We start from the raw sequence: 13,032 nt of genomic DNA on the forward strand, positions 1-13,032 counted from the left end.
TCAGACTTACCAACAAACAGACATTATATTATTTTCCCGACCGAACTTATCAGCCAAAAACCAACCAGCCCAAACCAACACTAAGCCAAACCAACACCGACCGAACTTATCAGCCAAAACCAAACCAGCCCAAACCAACACTAGCCCAAACCAACACCGACCGAAACCAGCGAACATGTTGGAAATGTGCATGTTAGCAACCGTTTTCTCCTGCCACTTCTCCTGTGACTGAATACTACTGAAGCAGACCTGAACTGAACTCAGAACACCTCTCCCCAAACAAGGAAACTGGTAAAACCTGCGAGGAGAGATGGGGGCTCCGAAACTCCTCACGAAACGGAACCTGTCTCTGGAGTCTGGAACAGACTGGTTAACAAACAGAGCAGGGCAGCTCAAGATAGAAACAACTCTGCAACAAACCGAACGATGCATTCTAGATTTTACTCCTATAGGACATGTCTTGGTTCAGGTTCAGCCTTCCTGAACACAGACGAACCGTAAAAGTTGCAAAATGAACAAGCTCTTTAACAGCACTACCATGTTTCCACTAATTTCCGCGGGGTAAACAAGCTGACCCCCCAAATCCATACAATAGGCTATATTATACGAGCAGATTCATTCAACCACAAAAGAACCAACTCCTAAGCTACTAGTGCTACTAACATTCTTTGCACTTGTTCAGTGTGGATTAGCCACTGAACACTACCACCACACTGACAGAGTAACACAGCAGAGCACCCAGCCGCCCGTCGCCTATGCTTGCAACGGTCGCGAGTCACGACCTGGAGGAGAAAGCGGCGGTGGCGTTGAGCCCCCTGGCGAGGCCGTGCACGGCGCCGTAGCTGCGGTTGCCGAGCCCGATGCAGCCGAAGAGGAGCAGGCCCTGGCGGTACGGCAGCGACGTCCGGCGCCGCATCTCCTCCGCCTCGGCGCGCCGCGCCTCGTACAGGAGCTCGTGCGCGGACCTCCTCCTGCGGCCGCGGTGCCCCGGCGCCCCGCCCCTCCCCTTCGCGGGTGACGGAGACGGAGATGGTGACGATGCGCTCGGCTTCGCCGCCGCGGTTGGCGCAGCTGGAGCATCAGCGTGGTGGGAATGCTGCTGCAGGTGGTGGGTGGTCTTGCCGCCGTCCGGCTTGCTGCGGTGGAGCAGGTCCTTGAGGAACCCGCCCCAGCGGCGAGATCCCCGGGAGGACGAGGACGACGTGGAGGAAGCAGAGGAGGCGGTGGACGAGGACGAGGACGAGCGCGACGCCGCTGGGGTCGCCGCCGCCGGATGCTGCGCCTCGTCGGCGGACTCGGCCTCCGGCACAGGTTGTGCAGGCGCGTGCGACGCGGTCCGCCAGTGCGTGCGGAACGGGGACATCGAGCGCGCCTTCCGGCGCAGGGAGCGGCTCCGGACGCGGCCGCGCTCGTCGGCCGCCGCCTCCTCCACCCGCTCGGCGTCAGCGCGCCGCGCGTCCGCGGCGGCGTCGGGGAAGTCCAACAGCAAGGCCGGGTCCGGGTGCGGCTGCAGCAGCGCGGCGGCGAGGCGGACGGGGCGGATCTGGCCGTTGTGGAAGAGCTCGTCGGCGGAGGACATGGCGGCGGCGGAGGGCGACGGGAAGCGCGAGGAGAAGTCGAAGTCGAAGTCGAGGACGCCGGGGATGGCGTCCTTGCCGCCGCCGCCGCGGGTGGGGCTGGTCGGCGCGCTGAAGAAGAAGTGGGACGGGTACGGGTCCCGGTCCCGGTCCCGGGTGGGGCTGGACGGCGCGCTGACGAAGGGCGTGGAGCAGGCGCTGTCGTCGCACGCCGGCGGGTCGTCCGCGACGGTGGCGCTGGCGGCCGCCGATGCCGCGGCCTCGGCGCCGGCCATCGCAGGGGCGGTGGAGTCGGTCTGCTGGTGGGCTGGTGCCAGTGCCTTGGTGGCGGTGCCGTTGTGTGCGCGAGGGAGGATGGATGGATGGGTGGGAACTGGGAAATGGTGATGGGAGAACGGGAGGCGTGGGAGAGCGTGGAGGTGGGAGTTTTTAACTCGCGGGGACTTTTCGCGGATCAGCCCCCGCGGTTTGGCTGAATACGCGTTTGGTCTGTCTCTGGGTGTGCCCAGGGGCCGTGTGGTAATAACCGGACTCCGCGCGTGTCCTTGTGGGAGGATATTATTGTTCCCTGTACCCGGCGAATAACCAGATCTGACCGTGACGAACCGCGTAACCGCAGGGCGGTGTAGGCCCCTGACGAACTCGTCCGCTCGTCCCGTTCGTTTCGGCTTCAGATTAACGGCGATGGCGATGCTTTGGCAAAGCAGCCAGGTAGTGTCGCCGTCGCCGCCGCCGCTGGAGCAGGATGAAATGGATCGCGCCGCTGCAGGTCCAGGCGTCCAGCACACTACTGTGCGGCGACGGCGGGAGTGTTGCAGGGCGGGCGGCTAGCGAAGAGAAGACGGTGCTATACTAGGCGGGTAGAGTAGGTACCGGCCGGCCCACGTGGGCTGCGCGCATGCCGCAGGCGGTTCCATGGGCCGTTCCGTCATCATCCTGGCAGCGATCACGATGCGAGGTCCGGGGCGGTGCGGCGCGCGGCCATCCGTGACTCCACAGTGGGTTCAGAACGGACGGGAGGGCCGCGTGTGCGCGGGACCACCGCAGGTGCACAGTCCCGGAGGCGTCCGTCCGTCCGTCCGTGGTGGTCGGCGGCGGGGGCGAGCGACGGAGGGACAGCTGTTCGTGTGGGGTGGTGGATCCGGACCGTACGTACAGGTGACGCGGCGCACAGTTCCGCTACCACCTAGCCATCGTACTCCAGCTTCGCTTTTCCTCTGTCCTGGGGTAGTGGATCGACATCGGCACCGCCACCCTACGCCGCAGCGCTATGAGGTGTGCGGGTGCGGCGGCCTGCCACCCTGTCAGCGTCCTCCGTGCCTCTACGGCTCTACTAGTTGCCCTTGCGCCACGGGTAGCCTATACGACGGCCACGTTTCCGTTTTGCCTTTTCCGCGCCGCCCAACATCGCCGGCACGGCCACGGCACCGCCCCTTTTCCTTCGCTGCCTGCCTGTGTCCTACGGGCTACTACGGCGCCGTCCGTCGGGGGCGCGGCGGAGGACGACGGCGAGACGGTCTCCCCGTGCCTTTGCGTCTGCTGACCCCTGCTACCGTCGTCGTGCCGCTCCCCGTGCATGCCTGACAAATGCTCCCCGCGCGGTGTGCTCCTCCGATCCACGCCAACCCATTCTCTGCACCGCACGCCCGCGTAGCGTCGAGGCTTCAATTCGCATGGAACTCCTCGTCCTCGCCGAGTCGCCGTGTGTGTGTCACCATGGATCCGTTCCACCCACGACGCCAACACGGCCGATACGTCCGTTACAGAAACTGCTGCTACGGCCTAACAGGGTACTGCCACAACTTTTACTACTCATCGCGCCACGGATTTTTCCTCACACTTTGCTTGCTAAATATGAGACGGTGGTACGTTTTGGTACCAAATTTAGGACATCAAACAATCTGCCTCGAAATTTGAGAGATTTTGACCTCCAAAACTGAAATAAGGGCGCGTTTAGTTTCTAAATTTTTTTGGGTTGGCTACTGTTTGGCTACTGTAGTACTTTCGTTTGTAGTTGGTAATTAGTATCTAATTATGAACTAATTAGATTCGAAAGTTTTGTCTCGCGATTTCTCACCTAACTGTATAATTAGTTTTTTTTCGTCTATATTTAGTACTCCATCAGCCTGTTCGGGAGGCCGTATCGTATCGTGGATTATTTACTGCTGGCTGGTTTGGTGTGAGAGAAAAACACTGTTCCTGGCTGGAAATTTACGATCGTTTACGAGCAAGCGAACAGGCTGCATGCATGTACCGCAAGATTCGATGTGACACTTTGGGGTCAAATTTTTTTGAAACTAAACAGGTCCTATGAGAGAAACCATAAGACCATAATAACAAATCAGCATATGTAAATTTGTATCTTTTTTTTACAAAAAACAAACTGAAATAAGGGAGAAACCATTCGCAAGCACGGTCCACGTGAGCCGCGCCGCGCCGCGCAGATTCCCCAGCCCACCTTACGATTGGATCCTCCTTGTCCCTTCCCTCTAGGCCCAGCACCAAACCACCAGCCTTCTACTTTCTACTGGGCTTCTCTACCCCGAGGCTGGACCCAGTCAACTACTACTGCTTCGCCGCCTTCGCGGCGTAATGGGCCAACCATGCCCGCCGGCACACTATCCTTCCTGCCCTCCAGTTTCAGCCGCGCGCCAAGTCGAGGGGAAGGAAACTCGCATCCACAGGCCGCCATTCCGTTCCGCTCAGTCCCCGCCATTTCCTCTCCGGCGCGGCGGCGCTGACGCTAGGGTTGCCGCGCCCAGCGCGGCGATGGACCAGCGCGCGCTGGAGGGCGCGGGAGAGGGAGAAGCGCCGCCTGCTCGACCTCGCCGTCGATTGCGGCTTCGACCGCGACCTCGCCGCCAGCTGCCTCGCCCGCCTCCTCGAGGTCTACGGTACGTACCTGCTGCGCGGCCTCCTCCGCCGCCGCGGCTTCCTCTCTTCTCTCTCAGATCGGCCGGCCGGGCCCGCTGGGATGGACGCGCCCGTTCCTCTCTTCTGCGGTTCTGGGACTTGTACTCTGTTAGTAGCCAAAAAAGGTTGGGGAAATTACTAAATTAGCTACTGCGCTGGATGTTCAGATGCTAAATTCTACCTTTTCTGCACTTCTCATGGAGAGGTGGTTTGCATAGTGTGCTATGTAGTTCAGATGCTCACGCCTTGTTGTGGACTTGTTGTGGTATGAGACTGTGAGTGCAAGGGTTAGGGTGCCTATTCTTCTCAGTCTATCTATGTACATGTACCGTTCAATTTTTTAGTGCTGAAGCCTCTACATATCCCTTCTTTATGGAAAACACTGTGTCCCTCCTTACGCTCATATGTTTCTGTGGTTGATTTCCAGTAGCAAAACAATGAGTGTTGACAGTTTGAGGAAGAGGGGAGATGTTAGGCTTTTACAACGTTGCTTCTGTAATGAGTATGAATCGATCGCAGCCATCTTATTTCTTGAATTATTGGTGGCTACCAGAGTATGGGATTCTGTGTCTCAGTTTGTAGTGGCTTCAGAATTGTTTAAAATTGTGAACATATTGCTAGTAAAAGGTTCAGTCCAAAATAAAAGTCTGATGTGTTGAATATTTTGCTGCTGGAACTGTTTTGAGGGGAGACCAAGGGTACCTATTCGTCCCAGTCTCTGTATGCACTCATCGGTTTTTGAGGTGTCAAGCCTCGATACATTCCTTGTTATGAAAAATGTGCGTCCCTTCTGTGATTTATGTTTCTGTGCCTGATTTCTTACAACAAAACAATGATGGACTGCTGATAAGTTTGGTGAAAAGAGGAGCTGTTAAACTTTTACAATGTTGCTTCTGTGATGGGTATGAATCATTGTGTCATTTTGTTTCTTGATGTGCCATGGCTAGCAGTTTATGGGCTCATGTTTCGCAGGTTTTACATAGGAGCTAATTGTGAGGATAATGCTAGTATGGGATTCAGTCCAATAAAGTATGATGTTTTGAATAATATCTCTGGTGACTGTTTTGTTGTTGTGGTGGTGGGGTGTGTGTGGGGGCGTGGGGCACCAACTAGGAATGAGTATTATCTTCATGACGTGGCCTGTCATTCAAAAAAAAAAAGCAAACAACCTGAGGACTTCGACCAATGCACACGCTATGTAATTTTAGCTGCTGGACTGCCGGGAAAATAAATACACTGTTTCCTGCTATTAAACAAGTCATTTTGCTTAGTTTCTTTTGCTTGTTTTAGCAAGAGGGCATGGTTTAGGGGTATTCAGAAATGTGGATGCATGTTTACATTGTCAGTTTCTAAAGCAAATGTTACATTGTCAAATTTGTGCACCTGCTCCTAGGAGGTAATAGCTCATCCTAACTGTTTAGATTTAGACTAGATGGATGTTCTACATTGACTTCGGAGTACCGTAGAAATTGACATGTCTGCTGGACCTGGACTGGGCAATCTCCACAATTTGGGATTCTCAGACCTGGTGCTTTATTAATAATGATAAAAAGGAAATATTGGCTATTGTTTGGGATTATGTTTCTCAGTTTCTATTGGCTTTAAATTTATTGCAAATTGTGAAGATATTGCTACTAAATGGCTCGGTCCATTAAAGTACTGTATGATGTTTTGTATATTATTACTGCTGGGACTGTTTGGGGGTATTTGGTTAACTAGATAATGGCATTATCTTCGCAATGTGGCCTGTCACCCTAAAAGAAAAAGGAGCAAATGGAAGGCTTTCGACCAATACACATGCGACTCTGCTGGGAAAATAAAAAACACCATGTACTGCTAGTAAACATATAATTTTGGTTAATCTTTTTATGTTGTTTGCTTGTGCTGGCAAGAGTGCAAGGTTGAGTTTCACAAAAAAAGGGTCATACTGTAGGTATTCAGAAAGGTGGATGCATGCTTACATTGTCTTCCTTTCTTAAAAGCAAAAATTTACATTGTAGAATCTGCCAACTTGCTCTTGTGTAGCTCACCCATGTTCCTTTTTACTACTGTTTACTGGGATTGTCATTGCCTAATCACTTGATATATGGTTCCTTATTCTTGTACAGGGGAGGATGGTCTGGATTTGGTTACTGTTGAGAACTGTGGCGATGATTTCCTTGCATCGCTGGCTGATGTCACACACCCTACTGATGATTGGGATGATCTCAAAGGGATTGAGACCGAAGCATGTGGCAACTTGAATGATATGATGATGAAGAATGTGCCTGACTGTAATGGAGGAGTTGCTATGGACAGCAGTCATACATCCAGAGAGCCAAATTCGTGCTCTCAACGTGCTCCGGATCATTTTGAAGGTTTCGATTTTGCCTCTGATGATTCAGATTTTGAAATGGGTGATGAAATGGACAACCTTTGTGACAACTCTTCCAGTATGCAAAGGCAGACACAATCTAGAAACTCTGGAATGCAAAGCCGAAGCTCAGCAAAATCCACAGTAAGCCACTTATTCTGATCTTCCACTAATAGCCAATTCCGATTGTCGTTATTCTAGTTTGCATAAGGTGATGTTATAACATAATGTTTGCATACGGACAACATATAAAACATGCTATTGTGTTCATCCTGTGCTTTCAAACTATTATAGCTTGCTTTTGCCTTTCTGCTGTTACTTTTTAGTTGATATTTTAACTTCCTCAATTTCAAATTTTGAAGGTGACTAGGGGAACCAACAGATATGAGTCAACGACTCCCACTTCAAATAGAGAGATGCCTCCAGCTGCATTTCATCAAAGGAGAGAAGTTCTGAGCTATGAACAACTTTGTTGCCTCGATGATGTCAATTTTGCCAATGTTGTCATCTTTGGCAACAAAAGCTTTAGGCCCCTGCAGTATGAAGCTTGCAGGGCTGCAATGGATAATCAAGACTGTTTCATACTTATGCCAACTGGTGGTGGGAAGAGTTTGTGTTATCAGGTCTGTAAATTCTGTGTTCTTGTTCAACATTGTTCTTTTCATTGCTTGGCGTCATGATCTGGAACAGTTCATGAAAATTTATATTCTTGCAGCTCCCTGCAACATTGCACCCAGGTGTCACTGTTGTTGTAAGCCCACTACTGTCGCTGATCCAGGATCAGATTGTGGCATTAACTTACAAGTTTGCGATACCAGCAGCATTCTTAAATTCTCAGCAAACTCCTGCTCAGGCATCTGCAGTAATCCAAGAGCTAAGGTATCTAATATTATCTTGTGTCTCTAACCTTTGTGATCAGATTAAATAATGAATCTTAGTCTATAACTTTTTGTGCTGCAAAAAGCTTGCAAAGTACCTAAGTACGAATGGAACAAATCACATATTATTTATCGGCATATGACATTTCCAGTTGATCATCCCATTGCAGATATGGCAAACCAACCTTCAAACTTCTGTATGTTACTCCTGAAAGAATTGCCGCGAACTTTTCATTTATGGAGATCCTAAGAGGCTTAGATGAGAGGGTAATAGTCTTGAAATTCATGGTTCAAATCTACTTTCTGTCACTGCATAAGCTCGTTATTTCAATTTTAACTTACAAGCTCAATTTTAAACTGAACCTTTAATTAGGGACTGCTAGCAAGATTTGTGATTGATGAAGCACATTGTGTAAGGTAACACATCGATCCTAAATTTGTGATGATTGTTTCAGGAACAACTATTTCTTGACACTAGTTCTGATTTTCATTTCTAAACCAGTCAATGGGGACACGATTTCCGTCCAGATTATCGTGGTCTAGGATGCCTCAAGCAGAACTTCCCTAGGGTCCCAATCATGGCTTTAACTGCAACAGCAACTGAATCTGTCCGTAAGGTAATTAAGAGCTTTCCCACACTACAGCTTGGAGCACAATTATGCAAACTGCTTACTGTTAAGTGAATGAAATCTGCAGGATGTCCTCGGTGCCTTGAGGATCCCTAATGCTGTGATATTGAAAAGGAGCTTTGATAGACTGAATCTCAATTACGAGGTGATTGGCAAGACGAAAACTTCCCAGAAACAGCTGGGTGATCTCCTGAAAGAGCGTTTCATGAACAAATCTGGTATCGTGTATTGTCTCTCGAAGAACGAATGTGCAGAGACTGCCAAGTTTTTGAGGGAGAAATACAAGATCAAATGTGCACATTACCATGCTGGCTTGGCAGCTCGTCAGCGAACCAGTGTCCAAGAGAAATGGCACAGTGGGGAGGTTCAGGTCATCTGCGCTACCATAGCCTTTGGCATGGGGATCGACAAACCCGATGTGGTACGTGGTTTCAGCCTTTGTTACTTCTGTCTACAGTTTGTCGATCTCTGCAAGTTTTTCTTTGCTAATATCTTCACCGTGCAGCAGTTTTGTTATCCACAACACCATGTCAAAATCAATAGAAAGCTACTATCAGGAGTCCGGGAGGGCAGGGAGAGATGACCTTCCAGCACATTGTATTGTCTTATACCAGAAGAAAGACTTCAGCCGTATCGTGTGCATGTTGAGGAATGGTGACAACTTCAAGAGTGAGAGTTTCAAGGTTGCAATGGAGCAAGCTAAGAAGATGCAAGCATATTGTGAGTTGAAGGTAATTCTACAATTCACTGTGTCATTGAAATTGCTGCATGAAACTGAATAGTGTCGTAGTGATGATTTTCCTTTTTTCCTCTGAAGACCGAGTGCCGGAGGCAGGCACTTCTGGGGCACTTTGGTGAACACTACAACAGGCAAAGGTGCAGAGACGGCCCTAGCCCCTGCGACAACTGCCTGAAGACATAGTTTAGGGTAAACTATGACGATAAATCCCATGATGCTTGGTGATGCTCTGAATTTTTTATGTCTGTATGCCACAGTACCTGTACGAACTTGTGATGTAATGTCAACATTTCTCTTTGTATATATAGCATCCAGAGCTCAAGCAAGTGGCCGCAACTGTGTAATGATGGTCTTTATTTTCAGTGGATTCTTGAGGTGGATGCTTAACTCTGTTTTCTCCCTAACCACACTATAAGATATCGAGAGATCTGCCTGCGGCACCTTTTGGGTTCTTCAGCGTTATTCTGAGGCCACTGAGGATGCTCACTCCTGTGACAGGAGAGGACTGGCAGTGGCAGCATTTCATTACTGTGGAGAACTGCGGCGATGATTTCCTCACTGCATTTGTTGAAGCAATACAGATTACTGAAAACTATGACGACCTGGAGGTGATAGAGGAGCTGTCCTGCAAATATTCCTTCGTTCAGAGCTTCTGCGTTGTTGCGTCTTCCTCTATTACACACTATAAAAGAGCTGGCCGTATGGTTGTCCGTCTCATCTAACATTTCCAAGATCAGTGAACTTTGAAGATGCAAGCATATTGTCATCTGAAGGTAAATCGACAGTTAACCCTGTGGTCTGAACTTCTGCAGCAATGCAGAATGACAATTTTCCGTACGACGAGCCCCACAAAACCCTCATTGCAGACTGAAGAACTGCCTGAAGATCGCCTCTTGAGAGCCTTGCACTAAATAGGGTGATTTTTTTTTCGAAAGGGCGGCAAAAGCTTTGCCGCGGATTTTATTAGACGATATAAAAAGAAAAAAAGAGGAAATACAACTTCCTATTTACACCCAGCGTCCCCTGCTAATCAAAACGGAAACCAGCAAAACGACAGAAAAAACAACTGCACGAAAGAAAACAGGTAAAAAGACTGAGACTAGGGACACTCCGAAAACAAGAACCCTGGCCCAACTAGAGAAGAAGTCTACTGCCAGTTCGCCGTATTATGAATTGGAGCCGTCGCCAAAGAAGACTGACTTATATTATCTTTGCACAAACTTGCGACTTGTCTTGGGCTCAAACTTTTTTATTGGAAAGTTCGTCTATTCCTCTCTTTCCAGATATTCCACCAAAAATAGATTATGATCCCGTCGAAGCGCCGTCTTTGATTTTTGTCAACTTTTCACCTACATCTTCGCCAGTAATTATGAAGCGACCCAGTTGTGTTTATGAAGCTGAGGTCAGTTAAACTGAACCATATCTTGATCAACTCCCACACTAAATAGGGTGATCATTGTGCTCTTTCTGACCTTTTTTTTTAAGATTATAAGAATCAGGAAAGAGAGCTGCTGGTTGTATTAAAAAGGAGAAACCAGACTGGGCAATACAAAGTATGACTGAATTGCATCGTTCTGGGGATCGGTGACTCATGTTTTATACTTTCAAAGTGTGTATCCCATAAAACTTAAACAAACTTCTAATGATGGCTGCCTCTGTATATAAGCTTTTGTCCTTCGCATCTAAAATCCAAAAAAGGTGCCAACAAATAATGCAATGTTGTACTCATTGTAAGGTGCTTGATCCTTTTCTGTCTTTGTCTTGACCCCTGAGATCCCTTTTCAGTGGTTTCTATGGCTTCTTGTGTGTGTTGCATACCTAGCTCTGTTTGTCTGTAAGCACGGTAAAAGATGCGAATTCTGAGTCAAAGGATATATCAGTGCTCATTTCAGAAGTATTATTCAATAGTGTTTCTGTGAGAGAGAATAAGCTGAAGTACGATTGATAAGCCGGTTAATAAGTTCATGCGAACAAGGATATATTTATATGTATAATATGTATATATATGTACAGTAACCGGTGAACTGTAGAAGTAGCAGTGGGTGATACTTGATTCAAATTGTAATGCTGGAAATGGCTCTAATACCGTGGGTCAACCACATGATCGAGGAGTTGATGTAAAAAGGAGTTGATGAAAAAGGTTATGTATCCGTGCTCAATGATGTATGTGAAGGTTTTACAAACTGTGATGATGTTTATTCAACTGGGCATGAATCTTTCAGTTTCTCAGACATGAACTGGGATTATTCCCTGTAATTTTGTATACAGTTTCAGATACTTCCCTTGTAGTCATGCACGCATCATTTGTTTTTTTAGTGCACACTACTGATGCTTTCTAATGCTTAAATCTTGCTTGTAGCTGGGTCTGTTTCTGACAGTTATTTTTGCACACAAGAATAACTCATGGTTTTCACCAGTAAACTCAATAAGTCATGGTTTTCATCCGTAAACTCAAAGATCTAAGCAAAGATAAAACTCATGGTTTTCTGTCAACTATGGCCCGATTATTACAAATAAACCATGCATTTTCAACAAGATGGTATTTCATTACAATTCACTACATACATATCTTTTTCAGAACTCAAAAGATTTTGTTAACACAGGTGGTTAATATTGATATCATTAATTCACGTAATGCTAAAATCATAAAATCCAATATCATTACATGATAAAGGCACAACTCAAATTGAAATTAAAATTGAAAAATGCACATCCTCCTCAAGATCTGCTGCTGCTCAAGGTAAAGTTTCTGCTCAAGCCCTGGTAGTGGTAACATCATGCACATTCTGTCGCTGCGGTTTCTGATCTTTCATCTTCTCGTTGCCCCAACTGCTACTGCTATCAACTCTAGCCCTGGTGGTGGTAACATCTTGCACATTCTGTCGCTGCGGTTTCTGATCTTTCATCTTCTCGTTGCCTTAACTGCTACTGCTATCAACTCTTTCACCTGAAAACCATGTATGAATATGTTTTCAGGACTGCATCGAAACCACTATTATTAGTGCTGTAAATTTCATCAGGCATGCTTGACTGCTGAGCAAGTCCGTCGGGCAGCACATGGTGACAACAGAAGGCCATTGAAGTATATCTGAGGCCCTCGTGTCGCCATGTCCTGCACAGAAATTGTCACCTCCAAATGAGTCAAACTGAACCTAGTATCCTGCAATCCTGCAAAACATAAAGCAAAAAGAATAGCTTGAAGTGGCCCTGATAAATTCATACGCGAATCATCTGAACTTTCAAGAACACCGTTCACTCGTTGAATGGAATTGCCGGCTTATTTCCTGATTGCCATATAGGATTCAGACTTCAGAGATCCTCATCTCAAACCGAATCACTCAAGAGAGCTCTGAAACGAATCAAGGGACAGAAAGACAGGCGCTTCCATGCTCACCATGATGCGGCCTCGTCGCCTCGTCCTGCGCTCCTCCTCTTGCTTTCAAACGTAGCAAGCGTTGGGTCTGATTTGTCCGGCTGGATTTGAAGGAAAGTCACGGCGTACCGTATCTGCGTCCGTGTTTTACAAGTGAGCAAATCCAACCAGTATGTGTTGCATATACATATACACTCAAAATTAGTGAACTGGGACTGAACACAAGTTAATTTTGCATATACATATACACCAACAGGACAACTCAGATCACGGTCAGTAAATCAGACCGAGGAGGAGACGGATATAATCGCAACAACAATACTACATGTCAGGTCAGACGAAAAAGGGTCAGTAAATTAGTTTGTAAGCACAGGTAGCCAGCTGGTGCCGAGGCAAGGCCTGGCATGGGAGGACAATTCGCCGAACAGCTGCAGTGCGTGGTCGAGCGAACCTCGCGCTGCCCACGACGACGACGCGCTGCTGCAGCTGTTCGACGAATTGCTCCCCCACGGCAGGCCAGCTCCGGGGGCATCGGTCGCTGGCGGCGCTCGCTCTCGCGGCGGGGCATGT

At 48.4% G+C, this 13,032-nt stretch overlaps 2 protein-coding genes across 2 annotated transcripts; one reads left to right on the plus strand and one right to left on the minus strand.

Annotated features, from left to right (window-relative positions):
- Positions 1-432: 432 nt before the first annotated feature.
- Positions 433-1,965, minus strand: LOC136482904 (uncharacterized). The gene has a single exon (XM_066480063.1). The coding sequence runs from the start codon at positions 1,850-1,852 to the stop codon at positions 776-778; it is 1,077 nt and encodes a 358-aa protein (XP_066336160.1). The 5' UTR covers positions 1,853-1,965; the 3' UTR covers positions 433-775.
- A 296-nt stretch (positions 1,966-2,261) lies between these two features.
- LOC136480870 (ATP-dependent DNA helicase Q-like 1) lies at positions 2,262-9,457 on the plus strand. The gene is made up of 11 exons (XM_066478304.1): positions 2,262-2,369; positions 4,216-4,471; positions 6,599-6,987; positions 7,206-7,466; positions 7,559-7,722; positions 7,892-7,988; positions 8,095-8,138; positions 8,224-8,338; positions 8,418-8,770; positions 8,856-9,081; positions 9,168-9,457. Exons 1-11 carry the CDS (start codon positions 2,262-2,264, stop codon positions 9,270-9,272), a joined length of 2,118 nt encoding a protein of 705 aa, XP_066334401.1. The 3' UTR covers positions 9,273-9,457.
- Positions 9,458-13,032: the final 3,575 nt, after the last annotated feature.

Source organism: Miscanthus floridulus, chromosome 9 (genome assembly GCF_019320115.1).
Source record: "Miscanthus floridulus cultivar M001 chromosome 9, ASM1932011v1, whole genome shotgun sequence".
Taxonomy (NCBI): domain Eukaryota; kingdom Viridiplantae; phylum Streptophyta; class Magnoliopsida; order Poales; family Poaceae; genus Miscanthus; species Miscanthus floridulus.